This window comes from Myxine glutinosa, chromosome 11, assembly GCF_964187855.1.
Source record: "Myxine glutinosa chromosome 11, kmMyxGlut1.1, whole genome shotgun sequence".
In the NCBI taxonomy this organism is placed as follows: domain Eukaryota; kingdom Metazoa; phylum Chordata; class Myxini; order Myxiniformes; family Myxinidae; genus Myxine; species Myxine glutinosa.
This window is the reverse complement of record NC_136271.1, coordinates 104,141,556-104,167,465: the sequence shown is the minus strand read 5'-3', so window position 1 is coordinate 104,167,465 and position 25,910 is coordinate 104,141,556. Positions and strand designations below refer to the sequence as shown.

Genomic DNA, 25,910 nt, shown 5'->3' with positions numbered 1-25,910 from the left:
GTGTGGGAGTTTGTTCCACAGGTGGGAGAAAAGAGGAATGAAGGAGTGAAGGTGAGCAGAGAGTCTTGGTTTTGGCGGTTTCACCATAAGAGGGTTGCAGGCAGATCTTGTGCGACCTGTAGGAATATTTGGGGGACAGAGCCCAGAGAGAGCTGGGGGGGGCAAGGCCGGAGAGGAGTCGGTAGAAGACGGAAAGACCACCAACCTGCCTGCTGTGAGTGAGAGAAAGGCCCTCGGAGTTAGCTTCATCCCAGGAGATTCCAATGATTCTGAATCCCCACACGAAGGGCAGGATGTTGCAGAAATCCTTTTTTGTTTTTACTTTTTTATTTTTGGGAAATCTTTTTGGTTTCTACATGTTGGATGTACCACTCGTCTCGCCCCTCTCTCCCCCACTCACCCCGGGGGTTCGTTATCCATAACCGTAACACCTCTATAGTATTCTCTGCTAACCAGACTCTGTGACGTGATGGTTCGAGCATCCTGTCCAAGTCTGGGTCAATGGTTTAAACCTCGGTCCCAGTGACACCAAAGATTTTTGAAATGCTATGAGTTGCTTCCTTGTTTGACACTCAGAATTTAAAACGATAGAGCTCTGCACGGAAACAAATTAGAACATTTAACGCCACATGTATGGAAAGCTGTTATAAGATTCCACAATATTTTTTTTTTTGATTGCCTGGGAAACCTCATGATGCAAGTAATCAGGACTTGCCAGTGGTTTCCATGCAGTCGATAAGTTTCACACGCTCTCAGTTTTGAGTACTTGTAATAGTCATTTCTTTGGTAAAGATTAATTATTTGTTTTTTTATTTATTTGGTAATTAATTTGGTAATTAATTAATTTGGTAATTAATTTGGTAATTAATTTGGTATTTATTTGGTATTTATTTGGTAATTATTTGGTAAATATTATCATGGGACAGAAAAAATAACCTCCGCACACTTCCTCAATGTAAGGATGTTTTTGTTTGTCTATTTCCTCATTTCTTTACACAACTCTTCCCCACCTCGTTTCCAGTTCATCCCTGTTGCGCAAACCTCCTCCACTATCTAAACCGCCCCTTTTTCATTACCTCCGCCGCCACCGAGGGTGGACAGACGTTATGTTTTCACCACCGTCTGTCTGTCTGTTTGTATGTTTGTCTGTATGCGAGCAGAATATCTCAAGTTATGGACGGATTTGGATGAAACTTTGTGGACCGGTTGGGTGTCTGACAAGGACGATTCGATTCAATTTTGGTGAAGATCTGAATATGGATTGGGATGTGAGAATTATTTAATTTTAAGTGATTCTTCACCATGGAGAGATCGGGCCAAAAACGACATAAAGCAGGATATCTCAAAAAGTTGTGGACGGACTTGGATGAAACAGGGTGGACCGGTTGGGTTTCTGACAAGGACGATTCGATTCGATTTTGGTGAAGATCTGAATATGGATTCCGATATGAGAATTATTTAATTTTTAAGTGATTCTTCACCATTGAGAGATCAGGCCAAAAACGACATAAAGCAGGATATCTCAAGAAGTTGTGGACGGACTTGGATGAAACTTTGTGGACCGGTTGGGTGTCTGACAAGGACGATTCGATTCAATTTTGGTGAAGATCTGAATATGGATTGGGATGTGAGAATTATTTAATTTTAAAGTGATTCTTCACCATGGAGAGATCGGGCCAAAAACGACATAAAGCAGGATATCTCAAAAAGTTGTGGACGGACTTGGATGAAACAGGGTGGACCGGTTGGGTTTCTGACTAGGACGATTCGATTCCATTTTGGTGAAGATCTGAATATGGATTCGGATATGAGAATTATTTAATTTTTAAGTGATTCTTCACCATTGAGAGATCGGGCCAAAAACGACATAAAGCAGGATATCTCAAAAAGTTGTGGACGGACTTGGATGAAACAAGGTAGACCGGTTGGGTGTCTGACAAGGACGATTCGATTCGATTTTGGTGAAGATTTGAATCCGGATCCAGATCATTTAATTTTTTTAGTGATTCTTCACCTTTGAGTGATGGGGCTAAAACCGATACAACAACAACAACAACATGCATTTTAAAGGCCATTTTCCTTGCGAGAGCGGGGGTTAGCCTTGCGGTCCCCATGACAATCTCCATTTTGCCCTATTTTCTGCATCTCTCCTTGTTAACCCCCTTGCCCGCATTTCTTCTTCCACCATCTTCAGCCAAGTCTTTTTCGGTCTTCCCCATCCTCTGCTTCCTTCTACATTCATTTCCATCACTCTTCTCAACCAGTCACTTTCATCCTTCCTCAACACATGACCAAACCATCTCAACCTGTTCCTCTTCACAGCATCAATCACAGGCTCTATTCCCATCATCTTTCGCAATTCATCATTTGTCTTCCTCTCTCTCAACGATACTCCACACATCCACCGAACCATTCGCATTCCCACCCTTTCCAACCTTCGTTGCTGCTCTATGTTCATTACCCATGTCTCGCTCCCATAAATCATAACACTTCTCACACATGCAGCATACACCTTTCCCTTCAGCTTCAACGACACTCCCCTCATCATCAGCACGCCACCCAGTTCCCGAAACTTCTTCCATGCACATCTCACTCGAGCAACCGTTGCCGAGTCTGATCCACCTTCTCCATTCAGCATGTCTCCGAGGTAGCAAAATGTTTTCACACCTTCCAGCTTCACGCCGTCTCCAAGATCCAACTCAACATTTCCTCCATCTGCAGCTCCCTCTGTGCACACCTTACATTTGAATGTAGCTGCCACACTGGTTAATGACCCTCTCAGACCACTACATTTTTGATGAACCCACTCAGCGCACATTGTACATTGAATGGAGTTCACTACGACACCCTTCCTACACACAGCACAGGGCCACTTCCCAGTTCTTTCCACCTCACCACATGCTTTACCACTTGCCATCACCTTAGTCTTTCCGATATTCACCTTCAGACCTTTTGTCTCCATACATTCCTTCCACTTGTTCATCTTTTCCTTCAGTCCATCCATACTTTCCGCAATCAACACCAGATCATCTGCATACAACAACTCCCACGGTAAACCCTCCTTTACGTTCTGAGCCAGCACCTCCATCACAGCTACAAATAGTAGTGGACTTAGTACCGACCCCTGATGCACTCCCACCTTCACCTCAAACTCACCACTGTTCCCGTCCTTCGTCCTTACAGCTGTGCGCGCTCTTTTGTACATTGCCATCACTACTCTGATCAACCATTCCTCCACTCCTAACTTCCTCAATGCCCATGTCAATACTTTGCGTGGTACCCTATCGAATGCTTTCTCCAGATCAACAAACCCAAGAAACAACTTCTTCCTCTTCTCCATGTACTTCTCCTGCAACTGCCTCACAATGAAAAGTGCGTCTGTCGTTCCTCTTCCTGGCATGAATCCAAACTGCATTTCATCGATCTTCACTTTCTTCCTTATCCTCCTCTCCAACACCCTTTCCAATACCTTCATTCCATGCTCCAATAACTTTATCGCTCGATACGAGCCACACTCCAGAGGGTCGCCTTTCCCCTTGTATAGAGGGACAAGGGTACTCAGTTCCCAACTCACTGGAATGCGGCCTTCTTTCACCACCAGATTACAGATCTCTGTCATTCTCTTCACACCCCAACTTCCTGCTGCCTTCAACATATCTCCCACAACTCCCGTCGACCCTCCCGCTTTTCTACCCTTCATTGCTTTTATCGCTTCCTCAACTTCCTTCTCAGTTATCTTCTCTGCCGGTCCTAAAACAGGGTTACTCTCTATGTTGCCATCCCATTCATTCTCTGTATTCAACAGCATTTCCATATATCTTTTCCATCTTCCTTTAATTCCATCTGGGTCGACAACGATTTGTCCCACTTCATCCTTCAAGCAACTCACCCCCATCACATCACACCTCTCTTTCGCTATCTGCTTTGCAATCCTGAATACTGGTTTCTGACCCTCTTCCGAATCCAAGCGTTCTCCGAACATTTTCCTACATGCCTCCTGCGCCTTTGCTACCTCTTTCTTTGCAGCCTTCCTGGCTGCCTTATAACTTTCATGCTCTGCTGTTTCTGCTCCCGTACCCTTCGCCTTCTGCCACTCCTTGAACTTCTTCCTCTTCTCGTCAATCCTCTTTCCAACTTCATCATCCCACCACCATGTTTCCGAGTGCCTCGGTGGTCCTTTTGTCCATCCACATACCTCACCAACGGCTCCCAACAGACAAGCTTTCATTGACATCCAACCACTTTCAAGCTCAACCACATCATCCTCGGCCCTACTCAGCCTCTCTTTTAATGCCTCCCTTACTGTCACCTCTTTCAACCTCCACACCTTCATTCTCGGTTGGTACTTCACCCGCCGAGCTCTCCTCGCACCTTTCACCCTTACGTCGCAGACAACCAAGTGGTGCTGTGAAACAGCCTCCTCCCCCGGGATCACCTTTGTGTCCCGGAGGTGCCCCCTATCTCGCCTACGCACCATCAGGTAGTCAACGGTTGTCGTCGACCCACCTGACGTGTATGTAACAAGCTTATTATCCTCTTTCTGGAACTGAGTATTACAAATCAACAAATCAGCTCCATCAGCAAACTCCAAAATCCTTTCACCTTCTCCATTTCTCACACCATATCCGTAACCCCCATGAACTCCCTCAAAACCGTCCATACTCCTTCCCACATGTCCATTTAGGTCTCCTCCTACCACAACAACTTCCTCATCTTTCACGTTTTCCATCAGCTTCTCTATCGCACACCAGAACTTGTCCTTTTCTTCATTGCTTCGATCAACCTGCGGAGCATATCCCGAGATGACGTTCACCAAGAGCTTTCCAATCATAATTTTCACCATCATCAACCTATCACTCACTCTAGTCACACTCACCACACTGTCTACAAACTCCTCAGAAAACAGGACACCAACACCATTCACGCCCTCCAGGCACCCTTGCCACACAAACTTGTATTTCTGTCCCTGCCTACCCTTCACCATTCTCACACCACTTCCCTTCCATCTCGTCTCTTGCACACAACATATGTCCACTCTTCTTCTGACCAATATTTCCACCACTTCTCCTGATCTCCCTGTCATTGTCCCCACATTCCATGTCCCAAACCTCAGAAACCGATCTCCACTTCTGGCTGTACCCTGCCCACATGTAGTTGTAATTGTCATGGTTCCCTTTTTGAGGCAATGTTTTTATGGCCGGATGCCCTTCCTGACGCCAACCCTCTTAGTCGTCTCTTACGACACGCAGGGATACGGTGTACCTATTCTTATCCAGGGTACACACCGGGAAACGTTTAAAACATGGAAATTCTGGGGGGTGGGGGGGAGGGGTGGTGTCAAGGGAAAGATAAAATGAAAATAAACCCCTTCAGCCGGCACTTAGCTTGGCGCCCCAAAGAGTACTTTCAGGAGCTTGGCGGCTGTTGAAACTGGGGTAGCCACTCATGCGGGAAGTGGTCCAAAATGGCGGTGTAGAACTCCGCACGTCGAAAACACAACAAGCGTGAGGCGAGCAGATTAGACGGCCTCCTTTCGATTCTCTACCATCAAGCCCAATGCGGCCTTCAGCTTCCAAGAGCCCAGCAGTCGTCCAAAACCTCGTGTGGGTTAATCGAGATCAACGTTCGTATCTTTCCGGAGCCGTACAATTCCTGGAATTAACGTTTTTGAGCATCCAATGACCGTGCTCTCAGTCCGTGGTGAGGAGGAAGCAAGGCCGCGTCGCGAGCTCCGTGATCTCACACGTGCACAGCCGCCATCTCTAAAAACCGTAACCGGGCTAAAAAGGGCTTTAGCAAAGGGCTAAAACCGATACCTAGCACCTAGCATGATATCTCAAAAAGGTAAGTACAGATTTGGACAAAACTTGGTGGAGAGGTTGTGGGCGTGACAAGGACTATTCGATTCGATTTTGGTTCAGGTCCGAATCCAGATCCGGCCTATCAGTGGGATACCAAACGTACCTGGTGGAGGGATGGATGCTCTCTACTGAATGCCGTTCTAGTTTCAAATTTATCTCCCTTGTTTTATTTCTTTTTAATTCTCTTTCTGGTTCTCTGTCCATGTCCCAGTTCAGTGTTCCAGGGATCAGCGGTGTGTGCATACACCATGAAAGATATCCGTGCAGCCTTCAAAGGACCCTTTGCACACCGTACAGGTCCTGCAGGTCGTTGGGCTGAGTTCTCCGGACGCGTTCCTTATCCACGGCCTGGCATGGTATGTATAGTAACAGCGAAGTTAAGATGCATATCATATCGAGGTTATTGACTGTGCTTTAAAAACTTGCTCAATACCCACATTATTATAAGCTTTAGACATTCAATTTGGATTATATGGTCCTTACAAAAAACTAGAGAGTTCATAAAACAGCTTACTCCATGCAATCTCGAGAAACAAGAACATGGGCGGAGTCTGTGAGCAGCAAATTTGATTGGTCGGATGACGTAAAGTGCCGTAATATTTTGTCCAAGTACTGCTAAACGGAAAGGGGCTGAAACTGCCAAAAAGACCATTTGTGTTCGACATGTTTAAGGATACAATTCAATATAAATCGAATAAAGATTTTGAAGGTTGTAGAAAACACTTTTTTCGGAGGTTTACCGCTGTTGATGCAGTGTCTTTTACACCACCTCATTTAACACGTTGCATTAGTTCTTCGTGCTTGTTGTTTGTGTCCTTTATGACGTCCTTAAAAACAGTGAGTTTCTTGTTTGGAATATTTGACTGCCAGACAGGCAGACAGGGTAAAAGATTACCTTACTCCTCTCTGCGCATGCGCAATCGTGACGACATTCTATACATTTTGCCAAATTCGGAGCCAAAGTACTGCTCCGCTGCAGGTTCATTTTCTGATTGATTTTCCGATTCCTGTTCAAAACATAACATTCAATTGAAATGAAGTTGTTCCTCCATCATAAACTGATGTTTGTATACAGACAGACAAGGTGCCCCAATTGCGAATTAACCCCACTTTTCACTTCCCAGGTGCGCAGGTAATAAAGCAACACCTTTTAAACTGTGAAATAAGCTAAAGATTCACAGTTCAGAAATGTTCAGAAATTCACAGATCAGTTCAGAAATATCAAATTGGATGCTGAACATGTAATTTAATTATCCGCATCTGAACTTGGTGATTCTGGGAATTCACATGTAAATCACACCTCACACATAAGTGTTCATCACAGGGTCATTTATAGGGCCATGGCAAGGTACAGTCAGATTGTACGGAGAGACCCCGTTCATGTAGCCCAAATGTTACAACCCATCATGAGAATCATTATCCTGTCACCCTTACCAGAAGGAGCTGCTTTTCAACAGCAAGATCTCTTTAGAATGACCTGTAAAGATCAATGAGCCATCAAATTTTGTCGCAGACAGTTTGGAATAGTCTCATGACGGTGGTATGAGGTCAAGAAGACCACTGCTTTGCATCCCTCTAAACAGCACAATTGACAGCTGTGCATGCAATACTCGAGGGTAAACTGTGGGTGCCATAAGTTATTTTCACTGACACATTTAAATTTTATCTAGACTTCAAAGATGGGCGTGCTGGAGTCTGGAGACAAGGTGGAGAGTAATCTGACAATTCTGCCATGAGGCAGCGTGGTTTGTTTGGCGGGTGCAGCCTGATGAGCTGGGCCAAATAACTTATGTTGCTATCATTCGGAGCGGTGCTGTGGTGTCAGAAACAAGGATGAGATCATTATGCCTGGAGTGATCCCTTTGGTCCAACAGCAGGGTTTCATCTTCATCTTTATGGATGACAACGCATCCACACTGTGCACATTACCAACGCTGCACTCCAGGGTCACATCGCTTGCATGGACTAGCTTTGATGATCTCCAGACTTAAATCCGATTGACATACAGACTTGGCATTTAATATGGCATATTTTTTTTTCTTGACTTGGGTGTCCTTTCTGAACTCAGAATATCAATCTGGTGAGTTTCTTTTACGCTTCGGTGATTTCTTTGTTAAAAGAACCATGTCACTGATTGTCTGTCGCAGCAAGAAGTCAATAACAGGATTATATCACAGGTGGCGTGACAAAATGTAAGGACAGGTACATTTGACGATTGGCTTCACAATCGGGTATACAAGGGTTGTTGCGTTCTGTATTAGTGGAAAACAACTGCTGCACGTCTCCAAAAGTTATTGCCGCTTCCTCTGGAGATGGTCCGTCAACTCGACAATGCTGTTTGTCATGGAGTGGTGGCTTTACGAAATTACGGCATGAAACAGCGTGCTATTGCTCGGCAGTATGGCATCACTCAAAGTCAGGTGTCAAAGATCCTGAAAGGAAGTGCTCAGAGGGGTGTCCCTACTCCAATACCGAGGCCAGGTTGTCCCCGCAGAACCACAAGGAGGGATGATCGCCAGCTGCACCGGTTAGTCTGCAATGGCCGTACCAAGTCAGCTAATCGGCTTAGGGCTGAGTGGCAGCAACTGACAAATGTGCCTGTATCCAGAAGGCGAGTCAACCAATGACTGGTTCAAGCAGGCTAACGTGCCAGGCGTCCCCTGAGAAAGCCACGCCTGACAAGACAACACCGCCAGCGCCGATTGCAGTGGGCCAGAGAGCACCGTCAATGGCAGCCAGGACACTGGAATCACGTGATCTTCAGTGACGAGTCTTGATTTCTGGTCTATCGTCAAGATGGCCATGTCCGAGTGCGCAGACAAGTGCATGAAGCCTACAACGAAGATTGTATAGTGCCAAGAGTGTTGGGTTGATGAATTGATGAATGAATGAATAACATCAAGCTGGAGGTGGTGGGGTGACCGTTTGGGCTGCTTTTCATGCAGGGGGAAAAACTGACCTGGTTGTTCTGAATGGAAACCTGAACCAGTTCAAGTACAGGGTTATTCTGGAAGAAACATTGCTTCCATTTGCTCGTGTAGCCTTTCGAGGAAACTTTGTCTTCCAAGATGACAATGCACGGCCTCATCGTGCTCGCATGATCCAACACTTTCTTGCTGACCGTGGTGTAGAGCATATGGTGTGGCTTGCCATGTCCCCGGATATGAATCCGATGGAGAACTTGTGGGCAGAATTAACGCGTCAATTCGACAACTTGGATCAGCAGCCTGCCTCTGTGCGTGAATTGCAGCAGGCTATTGTCACTGCATGGCAAGCGATTCCTGTCCAAACCTTTGCAAATCTCGTGAACAGCATGCCTCGACGTGTACGTGCTCTCCTGAATGCTCTTGGGGGTTACACGACGTACTGAACTGTAATTTTACTGTCCGTAATCCCAGTTGTAATTTAACTTTTGTTTTTGTTAAAAAAAATTTTGGCTAATGTGCAAAATAAAGAAATACTTCTGGAAAACGTACAGAAGTTTAACACAGTACTGTCCATGAATTGAGTTCGATATCAGTTTACATCACTTTCAAGGATCAATTTATTTGCTTCGAAATGTCAAATGTGGTTTTTGTTTCTTTTAAAGGTCACATTAACAAAATCTAGAATAATTTCAACATAATTCCAATGAACTTTTGGTTCTAAGTCAACTTGAAAAGTAAGTTCACCCCCACAAAAAAAATATTCCATATTAAATGCCAAGTCTGTAGTTAGGACACTCTGGAGAGGCATGGTTATGGTCATCAAGTGTTGCCAAAGTTTCTTAGTCAACTAGATGGTATTCATAGAATGCTTACCCTGTGCAGTCAACTTATTGCGAGCCAACTCTTCTGTTTTTGAACATTTTTTAAAACTTTGATCCAATATGGCTGCCAGACCACGTGAGCGATGACATCATAAATTTATATTCTAATATATAATTGTTGCATAGATCACGCTCAATACATTTCAAACTGATCAGACTAAGCGTTGTCCCTGTCGAATTATGACGTCATAATTATAGCACCAATGACGTCATCGTTAACAACACCTATGCCACATATTGAGTTCTTTACAATGAGCGACGTTTCAATTTTTTCCATGCAGCGGTTTTGGAGATATAGAGGTGCAACATTTTTCGGTTTTTCCAAGATGGCGCCTGTACCACATGACCTATGACGTCATGATTATCATTAAAATATTCGAAAGGAGGAGGCGCTCCGATGGTGAAAATTTCGTGTCCATCAGACCAACCGTTGCTAAAAAAAATAATAAGGATCGGATAAGTGTTGTACTTGTCGAATTATGACATCATAACGAAGGCACCGATGACATCATCATTAACATATCTTATTCCCCATGGGGAGTAGTTGACAATGAGCCAGGTCTTAATTTTTTTCCATGGAGTGGTTTCAGAGATATAGAGGTTCGAAGTTTTTCCAAGATGGCGCATGTACTTCGTGACCTATGACATCATAATAATCGTTAAAATATTCTACAGGAGGAGGCCCTCCTAACGTGAAAATTTCATGTCAATCGGACCAACGGTTGCTGATAAAATGAATGTTTCAAATGCAGACACGTACGGCACACGGCACACATACGTACGTAACTGAATGCTTAACCCCACTTTTCGCTTCGCGAGCACAGGGCAACTAATTGGAAGTTGCCCTCGTTGAAGAACGACATAAAAACACAAAGCGAGAGCTGGATCATCGGATATGGTCGCGATGTCAAAACGTGTCCAAGCTCGCGTCGGGATGTCCAAGACGTGTCCTGTGTTATTCAGCGACGTGCACATTCTGCCAAAGTAAACTTGTCTATGATCATTGGCAGATTGGCGTCGTTGCCAATTTATACACTCATTTTAGGCAACCAAGTTGTTTTTACATAACAACTTGAGATTGGCTTCCACTCACATCATATATGTTTATAGAGTGTATCACCATCATGTGCTGGTCCTGTTTAATGTCGACCATAAAAATCTTACAAGCTTCAAATCTCTTTTTGCTTAAGATTTTTTTTTTTTTGTGAGTGGTATATTCTATAATAGTGTTTACAAACAAATTCGTATCTACCACAGAATACACAATGTTAATTTATAACTTAAAGATAGATCATATAATTTAATTATTAATTAAACTCCAATTGGATAGGTAAGGTGGAGCTCGTGGGGATGTCGAGGGAGTACACGACTAAGATGTTGACATGATGTGCAGGCTTGATGCCTCCTCCTCCTGCGTTATTCTTGATCTTGATTCTTGAAGATTCTTCTTGAATTTGATTTTAATTTGAATTGATTGAAGATTGATTCTTGGTTATTCTTGATTGATTAAGGAAGACGAATGCATCTTGATTGAATGGCCTCCTCCTGTGTGATTATACATTTTGATTATTGAAGATTATTCTTGAATTTGAATTGATTGAAGATTGATTCTTGGTTATTCTTGATTGATTAAGGAAGATGAATGCATCTTGATTGAATGGCCTCCTCCTGTGTTATTCTTGATATTGATTCTTGAAGATTCGTCTTGAATTTGAATTGAATTGAATTGATTGAAGAGTGATTTTTGGTTATTATTGATCGATTAAGGAAGACGAATGCATCTTGATTGAATGGCCTCCTCCTGCATTATTCTTGATCTTGATTCTTAAAGATTCTTCCTGAATTTGAATTTAATTTGAATTGATTGAAGATTGGTTCTTCATTATTCTTGATTGATTAAGGAAGATGAATGCATCTTGATTGAATGGCCTCCTCCTGTGTGATTCTTCATCTTGATTCTTGAAGATTTTTTTGAATTTGAATTGAATGAGGATTGATCCATGGTTATTCTTGATTGATTAAGGAAGACGAATGCATCTTGATTGGATGTTCTCTTCCTGCGTTATTCTTGATCTTGATTCTTGAAGATTCTTCCTGAATTTGAATTTAATTTGAATTGATTGAAGTTTTATTCTTGGTTATTCTTGATTGATTAAGGAAGACGAATGCATCTTGATTGAATGGCCTCCTCCTGTGTGTTGTTCTTCATCTTGATTCTTGAAGATTTTTCTTGAATTTGAGTTGATTGAAGATTGATTCTTCGTTATTATTGATAGATTGAGGAAGACGAATGCATCTTGATTGAATGGCCTCCTCCTGCATTATTCTTGATCTTGATTCTTAAAGATTCTTCCTGAATTTGAATTTAATTTGAATTGATTGAAGATTGGTTCTTCATTATTCTTGATTGATTAAGGAAGATGAATGCATCTTGATTGAATGGCCTCCTCCTGTGTGATTCTTCATCTTGATTATTGAAGATTCTTCTTGAATTTGCATTGATTGAAGATTGATTCTTGGTTATTCTTGATTGATTGAGGAAGACGAATGCATCTTGATTGAATGGTCTCTCTTCCTGCATTATTCTTGATCTTGATTCTTGAAGATTTTTTTGAATTTGAATTGAATGAGGATTGATCCATGGTTATTCTTGATTGATTAAGGAAGACGAATGCATCTTGATTGAATGGTCTCTTCCTGCATTATTCTTCATCTTGATTCTTGAAGATTCTTCTTGAATTTGAATTGATTGAAGATTGATTCTTGGTTATTCTTGATTGATTAAGGAAGATGAATGCATCTTGATTGAATGGCCTCCTCCTGTGTTATTCTTGATATTGATTCTTGAAGATTCGTCTTGAATTTGAATTGAATTGAATTGATTGAAGAGTGATTTTTGGTTATTATTGATCGATTAAGGAAGACGAATGCATCTTGATTGAATGGCCTCCTCCTGCATTATTCTTGATCTTGATTCTTAAAGATTCTTCCTGAATTTGAATTTAATTTGAATTGATTGAAGATTGGTTCTTCATTATTCTTGATTGATTAAGGAAGATGAATGCATCTTGATTGAATGGCCTCCTCCTGTGTGATTCTTCATCTTGATTATTGAAGATTCTTCTTGAATTTGCATTGATTGAAGATTGATTCTTGGTTATTCTTGATTGATTGAGGAAGACGAATGCATCTTGATTGAATGGTCTCTCTTCCTGCATTATTCTTGATCTTGATTCTTGAAGATTTTTTTGAATTTGAATTGAATGAGGATTGATCCATGGTTATTCTTGATTGATTAAGGAAGACGAATGCATCTTGATTGGATGGTCTCTTCCTGCATTATTCTTCATCTTGATTCTTGAAGATTCTTCTTGAATTTGAATTGATTGAAGATTGATTCTTGGTTATTCTTGATTGATTGAGGAAGATGAATGCATCTTGATTGAATGGCCTCCTCCTGCATTATTCTTGATCTTGATTCTTGAAGATTCTTCTTGAATTTGAATTGATTGAAGATTGATCCATGGTTATTCTTGATTGATTGAGGAAGATGAATGCATCTTGATTGAATGGCCTCCTCCTGCATTATTCTTGATCTTGATTATTGAAGATTCTTCTTGAATTTGAATTGATTGAAGATTGATTCTTGGTTATTCTTGATTGATTGAGGAAGATGAATGCATCTTGATTGAATGGTCTCTCTTCCTGCATTATTCTTGATCTTGATTCTTGAAGATTTTTTGGAATTTGAGTTGAATGAGGATTGATCCATGGTTATTATTGATTGATTAAGGAAGACGAATGCATCTTGATTGGATGTTCGCTTCCTGCGTTATTCTTGATCTTGATTCTTGAAGATTCTTCCTGAATTTGAATTTAATTTGAATTGATTGAAGTTTTATTCTTGGTTATTCTTGATTGATTAAGGAAGACGAATGCATCTTGATTGAATGGCCTCCTCCTGTGTGTTGTTCTTCATCTTGATTCTTGAAGATTTTTCTTGAATTTGAGTTGATTGAAGATTGATTCTTCGTTATTATTGATAGATTGAGGAAGACGAATGCATCTTGATTGGATGGTCCCTTCCTGCGTTTTTCTTGATCTTGATTCTTGAAGATTCTTCTTGAATTTGAATTGATTGAAGATTGATTCTTGGTTATTCTTGATTGATTGAGGAAGACGAATGCATCTTGATTGAATGGCCTCCTCCTGCGTTAAAGTTCCTTGCGTAATTTTTACAGGACTGTAGAGATATGACCAATTGATATAAATGATATATTAAGGTAACGTATATTATGCACAAGAGATTGCTCAAAGATTACCTATTAAATCTCAAGCATGTTCGCGAGGCCGACGGCATTTACATGGTTAAAGATGTTTAGAGTCCATAAAGCTCGGATGCCGAAAGTTCGATGCCCACATATTCGATTCTCAGAGGATCTCAAGCACAATAAACCTTCAATCACAGGCATTCGCTCCATCCAGCTGAATGTAGATTTCATGTTATGGCTGTCGTTCATCGCCGAAGATGGCCGTTCATATGCAACATGCGAACACCGGGTTGCTTGAGTTTGGTTGCAGTGGAGAACTGCTTCCCGCTCATACAGCAAGTACAGCATGAGACCACAAGAATTGTCATGTGTCGTCAAGGAATATGCATGAAGACTAGACCTGCATTTAGGAAGTAATTTAGAATTTAGACGGGGCCGGTGATGCTACACCTACTCTTTACAAGGTACACCTGGGATTTCAAACGTCCACCAGATAATGCGGACAGACAGATCCCCAGGTTATAGTCCATCCGAGGGAGAGGACAATGTTACTCGTGAAACGTCCTGTAGTTTAGTCAGGCTGAGAATGGAGGAACCCACACCAAACACAGTTCAGAGGCGTCGCACAAACAAATCCATCTCAGGACACATAGTCAAACTCAATGGGGGAAGAGGTGGGGATGTGCAGGTGTGGAGGGGGTAAGGTGACATAAATGCCAAGAAAATAATGTTTAAATTCAAGGTATTTTAAAATTGTTACAATAACTGTTTTTCTTCATGCAATGCCCTATCTAACTGCAGAGCACCAATTTTCCGCTACAAGTAGAGTGAAGGTTTTATTGAAATAACAAATGACATGATCCATGTTATTAGAGAAACATGGTCACAGAAGGCATTTAATTTGAGATGCGGAATACTGTTTGCATTTGTAGACATCTGTAGAGGTGTGCCTGAGTGAAACCACAGGTTGTTGTGTGGAGCTGTACCTGAGTGCAACCACATGATGGTTTTGTAAAGCGGTGCTTGAGTGCAACTACAGGGTAGTTCTGCGGGGTCTTGAAAGCAAACAAAAACAATTCTTAAAATGAAAAAAAGAGATTCAGGAATGAAACTACGTGGCCTTTTATCCTCGGTGGAGGATGGTGGAGGTTTAGAATGTCTTTTTGTGACTTTACATTGTTTAGGAACATTAGTTTGTTGAGATTTGATGGATTCTCAACATGAAGTTTCACACTTTTCTTGGATCACTTTGCACGTATTCCATGACTCTGGTGCAAGTGGATAAGCCGGTGAAGCAGCTGTCCTTGACATAGACTGGCATGTTTATAAACTGCTGCATTTGCTGCCTGAACTTCCCGCAGTGCCCCAGTCACTCACTGGACCCCTCCTTTCCATCCACGCGCTCTCTGCCCCCGGACGTGCTCGCCTTCACAAGAGCGCACCAAGCCGTGTGGGCAGTGGTGGCACCCCTCGGTGGACGGCCCATGTATGTACGACCCAATGGCCCTGGCGCTCCTGTGCAATTGGCCGTGCACCGTGTGGATGCCAAGGATGGAACCTACGACGTTGTATTCCTGGGCACAGGTGAGGCTGCCAAATATATCCTTAGCTTTCAACAAGTATAAACCTTGTGAACCACATATACACCTGAATAATGCCCTCACTCCCACCACCACCCGAGCCCCTGCATCTCTCAAACTGCAGCAATTTCTGGTTTTAGTTAATTTCACTAAATAGGCATTTTTTGTGGAACATGTCACAGGGTAGTTGGGTTTGAACAAAGGTTGAACTAGAACGGCACTCAGTAGAGAGCATACCTCCGCCTGGTCGGCCACATCACTCAATGGTGAAGAATCACTTTAAAATTCTACTAGCTGGATCCGGATATTCACCAAAATCGAATGCAATCGTCCTTGTCAGACACCCAACCTGTCCAACAAGTTTCGTCCAAATCTGTCCACAACTTTTTGAGATATCCTGCTATGTCTCGTTTTTGGCCCGATCTCTCAATGGTGAAGAATCACTTAAAAATTTAAATAATTCTCATATCCGAATCCATATTCAGATCTTCACCAAAATCTAATCGAATCGTCCTTGTCAGACACCCAACCAGTCCACCATGTTTCGTCCAAATCTGTATACAACGTTTTGAGATATCCTGCTGTGTATCGTTTTTGGCCCCATATCCTCATGGTGAAGAATCACGAAAAAAAATTCTAGTAGCCGGATCGGAATCCAGATCTTCACCAAAATCTAATCATTTCGTCCTTGTCACATACGCTACATCTCTGCCAAATTTCGTCCGATTCCATCCACAACGTTTTGAGATATTTTGTTCACAATCAAACAAACAGACAAACGGACAGACAGGGGTGAAAACATAACCTCCATCCACCTTTGGTGGCGGAGGTAACAAGTTGTAACAAATATAATAATGGGATACATAACGCAGAGCATATGACCTAACCACCACACCACCAGACATGATCTGACTCTGGAACACAGATCATACACCCTAACCACCACACCACCAGATATGATCTGACTCTGGAACACAGATCATACACCCTAACCACCACAACACCAGACATGATCTGACTCTGGAACAAAGATCATACACCCGAACCACCACACCGCCAGCTATTCTATGACTCTGGAACACAGATCATACACTCTAACCACCACACCACCAGCTATTCTATGACTCTGGAACATAAAGCATTGAAGCATACACCCTAACTACCACACCACCAGACATGATCTGACTCTGGAACACAGATCATACACCATAACCACCACACCACCAGCTATTCTATGACTCTGGAACACAGATCATACACCCTAACCACCACACCACTAAATATGATCTGACTCTGGAACACAGATCATACACCCTAACCAGCACACCACCAGCTGTTCTATGACTCTGGAACAAAGATCATACACCCTAACCAGCACACCACCAGACATGATCTGACTCTGGAACACAGATCATACACCATAACCACCACACCACCAGCTATTCTATGACTCTGGAACACAGATCATACACCCTAACCACGACGCCACCAGACATGATCTGACTCTGGAACACAGATCATACACCCTAACCATCACACCACCAGACATGATCTGACTTTGGAACACAGATCATACACCCTAACCACCACACCACCAGACATGATCTGACTCTGGAACACAGATCATACACCCTAACCACGACGCCACCAGACATGATCTGACTCTGGAACACAGATCATACACCCTAACCACCACACCACCAGACATGATCTGACTCTGGAACACAGATCATACACCCTAACTATCACACCACCAGACATGATCTGACTTTGGAACACAGATCATACACCCTAACCACCACACCACCAGACATGATCTGACTCTGGAACACAGATCATACACCCTAACCACCACACAACCAGACATGACCTGACTCTGGAACACAGATCATACACCCTAACTACCACACCACCAGACATGATCTGACTCTGGAACACAGATCATACACCCTAACCACCACACCACCAGACATGATCTGACTCTGGAACACAGATCATACACCCTAACTACCACACCACCAGACATGATCTGACTCTGGAACACAGATCATACACCCTAACCACCACTCCACCAGACATGATCTGACTCTGGAACACAGATCATACACCCTAACCACCACACCACCAGGCATGCTATAACTCAGGATGGTCAGTCATTCAAACATTGGCCAAGTTATAAGAAAAACATTAAAGCACATGCGTCTTGTTTTCCAGATGCTCAGCATATGAAATGGATCGAGCATGAATAACCATAGGTTGACAACCATTGGGCAGGTTCCATAGGCCTAATGTCCCACTATTGCATTGAAGGTCCTTGTGAGGGAACTCATGTTGTGACATTGTTGTGAAAATGAGAATTTCTGTATTTTCTGATGTTTATCTATGACTGAATGGAATGGCTGATGCAGTTATTGTTATCGGATTTTAAATTCAGTACATACATGATTATGTCTGTTTTGTCATAGAATTGTTTAGTATTTTCAACATTAGCTAAGCTAAGGGTCGAGAAATGTGAACTGGGTTGATAATGGTAGTAAAAATAGCACATCACTCATCATGGATCAGAAGCCGTCATCGTTGTTGGACAATATTATGGCTGGGTGTTGCCCGGACTAGTGTAAGTTAAGCCGGATGGATCAGGGGCTTGGAGACATTAGACAGCTGTGTGATTGGCCCTTGGGAAGCAGGGGCGTGCCTGGGGCACACCCATGAAAGTGGATGAAAATAAGGAGAGTGGGCTAAGGCAACAGATCGAGGGAGCATAGAGATCAAGAGGAGACGCTGGTGAAGTCACTTCACTAGGATCGCATCACATTGTGTCCCATTTGGGTGGATTCTCTTTCAGAAACAAAGATACCTGGCTCAGCATTGAGTCTCAACTACAGTGTGGACCAATTCAGCTGTTTAAAATCCCATCTTATCTAAAGTTGGACCTTATTGGACACTTGGCCCCCCACCCTTGCCCCCCAATCCCTCATGGTACACTGAATCCTGTGGTGAGGCAGTTGCTTTCAAAAAAAACTTGGCTTCTCTTCCAGGAAGGGATACCCAAGCGATGGCAATCTCAGAGAATTCCACAAAGCCCTCAAGTGTGTCCGCTCTCAGGACAACCAGAAATCCACATCTGTACAACCTCACTTTTAAACTTGTCTCCATCCTCTAAAACTTGGTGGTCCCTCCTCTAAAACCTTCCATCCCTTACCCCTCTTCAAATGGCACCACAGCGGACTCTCCTTGTGAGAAGGCCGAATGCCTCAATTCTGTGTTTGCTTCCCATATAGCATCGTTAACCCCTCTCTCTCTCTTTCTGCACCCACCCCTCCCAGCCATACCCAACTGCTCCTCGACTATGGGTGTTTTTGCACCTGAGAAGGTGGAGAAAGTTCTGGCAGCACTCGACTCTAAATCTGCAACTGGACAGGACAACATCAGCTCACTTGTCCCCAACAACCTGCTCTGCTGCTCTTGCACATCCTCTCTCTGCCCTTTTCACCCTGTCATTTGCCTGAGGTCATCTTCCATCTGCTAGGAAATCGGCCAACATTACTGCAAAAAGTTGAAGAACGGATCCCCTTAACTACAGGCCGATTAGCGTCCTTCCAGTCATCAGCAAGGTTATGGAATCCATCATGGCCGTCGACATAAAATCATTCCTATTCTCCAACAGCCTCATCTCAGTTCATCATTTCGGATTCAGACCAGGTCACTCCACCTTGGACATGCTGCTTCTACTCTCCAAACAATGGATGGAGGCCTCAATGTCAGACATGAGATCAGGCCTGTTTCTCCTGGTATACAGCGCCTTCTGAAAGTATTCACACCCCTTGACCTTTTTCATATTTCGTTATGTTACAGCCTGAATCTAAAATGGATTAAATTCAGATTTTTTTGTCACTGATCCACACAAAATACCCCAAAATGTCAAAGGACATTATTTTTTGAGGAATCCTTTACTCTCGGTGGTCTCTGTCTTCGACCGCCTTCTTCCTGGGCTTTCACCCTCTGCCCTTTCTGTGCTTTCTCCACCCCGCAAGTTTCTGCCTGGTGCATGCAGTTCACCAACAACCCCCTCCTGATGAAACTCAGAATCCAAGATCAGTGCTCACTTCCACTCATTAGTTCCTCTTTTTCCCCCACCTGTGGAATCAACTTCTGAATTCTCTTCAATTTAATTCTTTCACTTCAGGTCTTCAAGACAGCAGTTCACCACCATGTTAGATCACCCCCAATCTAAAACTATGACCTTTTATACCCTCGTTAACTCCCCTACCCCTACCCACCCAATCCAAATCCCTCCTCATTCCAAATTTCCAGTTCTCCCTCCTAGGAGTTTCTTCTGTATCCATCCTGTCCACCTCATGCATCCTCTTCTGCCCCCATTCCTCCCCACACCCACTGTTTGTCCGCCTCCCTCTGCCATGGCCTTCGGCTCTGCTGTTGGTGTCCTCTCACGGCTCCCAGCTGTTCTTTTTGTCCTGTCGCATCCTGATCAATTCAGTGTACTCGTACTAGCTGCAGACGGCCTGGAAGAGATGTTATAGCCTTGTCCCACATACAGTGCATTCAGAAAGTATTCAGACCCCTTTACTTTTGAGTGAATTGAAGGGGTCTGAATACTTTCTGAATGCACTGTACGTGACATGAAATCGCAAACACCCTTTTTGTTGAGTGATGGTTATTCAACTCTTTTCCAAATGGATACCTTTATACACCTCTAGCAAACCACGTTTTTCTCTACCTAAGATGATCACTTCACTGTTATCAAAGCTGTGACCATGCAGGTTCAAGTGCGTATATACAGGAGGGTTCAAAACATCTTCATAAGCTGGACGATGATGTTGGTTCATATACAGTATAAACGGCACTGTCACCTGAGTTCAACCCCCCTGTCATGTCGTTGAATTGACACCAGGTGGGTTGACTCAGCCTGTCGTCCTTCGAAGGTTGGAAAAATGATTACCAGCTTAATGTGACGCACAATTCCTCAAAAAACAAAATATACCGAGATACAAACTTGTGAACCCATGAAGGTACCCACGAGTCAGTCATCTGTGAAGGATTTCACATCAAATAACACTCATTAACCCTTTGTGTGCTGCATCTTGTTTTTTTAAAATGTTCATTAAAAAATTATATTTTTTGGTCGTTTTCTACTATCCAGGCAAACCTAAACCAATAAACTAATTCGGTTTGGATTCGTGTTTACAACCAAGAGACGACATTGTGCCAAATTTGGAAAATAGACGTTGTGTTTGCAACCAGTAGACAACATTGTGCCAAATTTGGAAAATAGACGTTGCGTTTGCAACCAATAGACAACATTGTGCCAAATTTGGAAAATAGACGTTGCGTTTGCAACCAATAGACAACATTGTGCCAAATTTAGAAAATAGACGTTGTGTTTGCAACCAATAGACAACATTGTGCCAAATTTGGAAAATAGACGTTGTGTTTGCAACCAATAGACAACATTGTGCCAAATTTGGAAAATAGACGTTGTGTTTGCAACCAATAGACAACATTGTGCCAAATTTGGAAAATAGACGTGTTTACAACCAAGAGACGACATTGTGCCAAATTTGGAAAATAGACGTTGTGTTTGCAACCAGTAGACAACATTGTGCCAAATTTGGAAAATAGACGTTGCGTTTGCAACCAATAGACAACATTGTGCCAAATTTGGAAAATAGACGTTGCGTTTGCAACCAATAGACAACATTGTGCCAAATTTAGAAAATAGACGTTGTGTTTGCAACCAATAGACAACATTGTGCCAAATTTGGAAAATAGACGTTGTGTTTGCAACCAATAGACAACATTGTGCCAAATTTGGAAAATAGACGTTGTGTTTGCAACCAATAGACAACATTGTGCCAAATTTGGAAAATAGACGTTGTGTTTGCAACCAATAGACAACATTGTGCCAAATTTGGAAAATAGACGTTGTGTTTGCAACCAATAGACAACATTGTGCCAAATTTGGAAAATAGACGTTGTGTTTGCAACCAATAGACAACATTGTGCCAAATTTGGAAAATAGACGTTGTGTTTGCAACCAATAGACAACATTGTGCCAAATTTGGAAAATAGACGTTGTGTTTGCAACCAATAGACAACATTGTGCCAAATTTGGAAAATAGACGTTGCGTTTGCAACCAATAGACAACATTGTGCCAAATTTGGAAAATAGACGTTGCGTTTGCAACCAATAGACAACATTGTGCCAAATTTAGAAAATAGACGTTGTGTTTGCAACCAATAGACAACATTGTGCCAAATTTGGAAAATAGACGTTGTGTTTGCAACCAATAGACAACATTGTGCCAAATTTGGAAAATAGACGTTGTGTTTGCAACCAAAAGACAACATTGTGCCAAATTTGGAAAATAGACGTTGTGTTTGCAACCAATAGACAACATTGTGCCAAATTTGGAAAATAGACGTTGTGTTTGCAACCAATAGACAACATTGTGCCAAATTTGGAAAATAGACGTTGTGTTTGCAACCAATAGACAACATTGTGCCAAATTTGGAAAATAGACGTTGTGTTTGCAACCAATAGACAACATTGTGCCAAATTTGGAAAATAGACGTTGTGTTTGCAACCAATAGACAACATTGTGCCAAATTTGGAAAATAGACGTTGTGTTTGCAACCAATAGACAACATTGTGCCAAATTTGGAAAATAGACGTTGTGTTTGCAACCAATAGACAACATTGTGCCAAATTTGGAAAATAGACGTTGTGTTTGCAACCAGTAGACAACATTGTGCCAAATTTGGAAAATAGACGTGTTTACAACCAAGAGACAACATTGTGCCAAATTTGGAAAATAGACGTTGTGTTTGCAACCAATAGACAACATTGTGCCAAATTTGGAAAATAGACGTTGTGTTTGCAACCAATAGACAACATTGTGCCAAATTTGGAAAATAGACGTTGCGTTTGCAACCAATAGACAACATTGTGCCAAATTTGTAAAATAGACGTTGTGTTTGCAACCAATAGACAACATTGTGCCAAATTTGGAAAATAGACGTGTTTACAACCAAGAGACAACATTGTGCCAAATTTGGAAAATAGACGTTGTGTTTGCAACCAATAGACAACATTGTGTCAAATTTGGAAAATAGACGTGTTTACAACCAAGAGACAACATTGTGCCAAATTTGGAAAATAGACGTTGCGTTTGCAACCAATAGACAACATTGTGCCAAATTTGGAAAATAGACGTTGTGTTTGCAACCAATAGACAACATTGTGCCAAATTTGGAAAATAGACGTTGCGTTTGCAACCAATAGACAACATTGTGCCAAATTTGGAAAATAGACGTTGTGTTTACAACCATGAGACAACATTGTGCCAAATTTGGAAAATAGACGTTGTGTTTGCAACCAATAGACAACATTGTGCCAAATTTCGAAAATAGACGTGTTTACAACCAAGAGACAACATTGTGCCAAATTTGGAAAATAGACGTTGTGTTTGCAACCAATAGACAACATTGTGCCAAATTTGGAAAATAGACGTTGCGTTTGCAACCAATAGACAACATTGTGCCAAATTTGGAAAATAGACGTTGCGTTTGCAACCAATAGACAACATTGTGCCAAATTTGGAAAATAGACGTTGTGTTTGCAACCAATAGACAACATTGTGCCAAATTTGGAAAATAGACGTTGTGTTTGCAACCAGTAGACAACATTGTGCCAAATTTGGAAAATAGACGTGTTTACAACCAAGAGACAACATTGTGCCAAATTTGGAAAATAGACGTTGTGTTTGCAACCAATAGACAACATTGTGCCAAATTTGGAAAATAGACGTTGTGTTTGCAACCAATAGACAACATTGTGCCAAATTTGGAAAATAGACGTTGCGTTTGCAACCAATAGACAACATTGTGCCAAATTTGGAAAATAGACGTTGTGTTTGCAACCAATAGACAACATTGTGCCAAATTTGGAAAATAGACGTTGTGTTTGCAACCAATAGACAACATTGTGCCAAATTTGGAAAATAGACGTGTTTACAACCAAGAGACAACATTGTGCCAAATTTGGAAAATAGACGTTGTGTTTGCAACCAATAGACAACATTGTGTCAAATTTGGAAAATAGACGTGTTTACAACCAAGAGACAACATTGTGCCAAATTTGGAAAATAGACGTTGCGTTTGCAACCAATAGACAACATTGTGCCAAATTTGGAAAATAGACGTTGTGTTTGCAACCAATAGACAACATTGTGCCAAATTTGGAAAATAGACGTTGCGTTTGCAACCAATAGACAACATTGTGCCAAATTTGGAAAATAGACGTTGTGTTTACAACCATGAGACAACATTGTGCCAAATTTGGAAAATAGACGTTGTGTTTGCAACCAATAGACAACATTGTGCCAAATTTGGAAAATAGACGTGTTTACAACCAAGAGACAACATTGTGCCAAATTTGGAAAATAGACGTTGTGTTTGCAACCAATAGACAACATTGTGCCAAATTTGGAAAATAGACGTTGCGTTTGCAACCAATAGACAACATTGTGCCAAATTTGGAAAATAGACGTTGCGTTTGCAACCAATAGACAACATTGTGCCAAATTTGGAAAATAGACGTTGTGTTTGCAACCAATAGACAACATTGTGCCAAATTTGGAAAATAGACGTTGTGTTTGCAACCAGTAGACAACATTGTGCCAAATTTGGAAAATAGACGTGTTTACAACCAAGAGACAACATTGTGCCAAATTTGGAAAATAGACGTTGTGTTTGCAACCAATAGACAACATTGTGCTAAATTTGGAAAATAGACGTTGCATTTGCAACCAATTGACAACATTGTGCCAAATTTGGAAAATAGACGTTGCGTTTGCAACCAATAGACAACGTCAGGCCAACGTTGGAAAATAGGTGTCACAATAGCAACCAACGTTAGCAACGTTAGCCCAATGTTGGAAAATAGATGTTGCGTTTGCAACCAATAGGCAACGTCAGGCCAACGTTGGAAAATCGACGTCACTATTACAACGAATAAACAATGTTGGGCCAACGTTGGGCCAAAGATGATGGGTGTCCACATCTGAACCCATGCCACCCCTCCCCTTCCCTCCTCCTCCCCCTCCATGGCTACAGGCCTGCATGCAGCTGCCCTTCTCCGAGCAATAATTGTAGACCCTGGATCTAAAACAAGAGGTCAGGACCATCTCCCTTTGATGGAGTCTGGCATCTTGCTCTGGTTGCCATTATCACGGCCTATGACGTATAACGCCGCTTTCATACCTGGATTTCTAACTTCCTCCACTCAACATATTATACAGTTCATGTATTACTATTCATGGAATCCTTCCATATCCTAGAAGAGGTTGACGTGGCACAGGAAGTTTTGGGCCTAGTCTCGTTTCTCATCTGCATAAATACCTCTCCAATGCTTTGGGAAATGCTCTTCCTTTTTGCAAATAACTCCACATTATGTCACCACAGTACCCACATCCCACGCACAGACAGACACCAGACGTGCCATTCTCTGCTGATTTGATTACATGGATGTCTGCTAAATAGATTAATCGAACATGTCTTCCAATCCCAGCAAATCTCACAGTCTCACCTCGTTACTTCATAAAAAGAATCATCGAATAAACCCACATATCTATTTCCATGGTCAGCCCCTGGAAAAAGTTCAGTCTGCTGATCCTCCAAGCCTTTCTAAGAGCCACAACCTATCTCCTTGGCTAACCATGTGGTGAAGCTGTGCCGGTCCTGGCAAAATTGTTGCTGGATAGAAAGAAAGATCCTGCGTCACAGTTAAATATACTCGAGGAATGTTAAATTTCAACTTTTGTTATTAAATAATGTGAATGGCTCCTGCAAGTACCATTTATTCATTCAAAGTCTCTGCCATTCCAATTAATTACTTGAAAAACATTGAACTACTTACAGCCTACAATGCCTTTGTCTGCAGCTCTATCCAGGGGAAGACGTATGTGATGCTTGGGCCCCGGGCCATAAGGGAGGGAGTGTACTGCTCTCCTCTATGGGCAGGTGCCCCAGAAACCCCAGAACTCTCAACGTAATTGGCATTTCAAACAATGAGGTGGAAGCACAAAGCCTGTTGCTCTGACATCGCAGACAGTTTGTTGGTCTCTGATTTCTTACCACCTCTCTCTCTCTCTCTCTCTCTCTCTCTCTCTCTCTCGCTCTCTCTCCTCTCTCTCCTCTCTCTCCTCTCTCTCCTCTCTCTCTCGTCAAGCTCACACTGCTCTCTGAGCTCTCTCTGCTCTCTGAGCTCTCTCTCCTCTCTCTCCTCTCTCTCCTCTCTCTCTCTCGTCAAGCTCACACTGCTCTCTGAGCTCTCTCTGCTCTCTGAGCTCTCTCTCTCTCGTCAAGCTCA

The 25,910-nt window shown here is 42.3% G+C and overlaps 1 protein-coding gene across 3 annotated transcripts in view; it reads left to right on the top strand.

Annotated features, from left to right (window-relative positions):
* Positions 1-25,910, top strand: part of LOC137437053 (semaphorin-3D) — a 191,053-nt gene that overhangs the window by 103,796 nt on the left and 61,347 nt on the right. For all 3 annotated transcript variants that reach the window (XR_013625010.1, XM_068131382.2, XM_068131381.2), the window contains exons 11-12: positions 6,073-6,217; positions 15,302-15,524. Coding sequence is in view for 2 of the 3 variants with exons in the window: in XM_068131382.2 (XP_067987483.2) it covers positions 6,073-6,217; positions 15,302-15,524 (368 nt within the window). In the remaining variant the exon portion in view is untranslated. The remainder of the gene's footprint in view (positions 1-6,072; positions 6,218-15,301; positions 15,525-25,910) is intronic.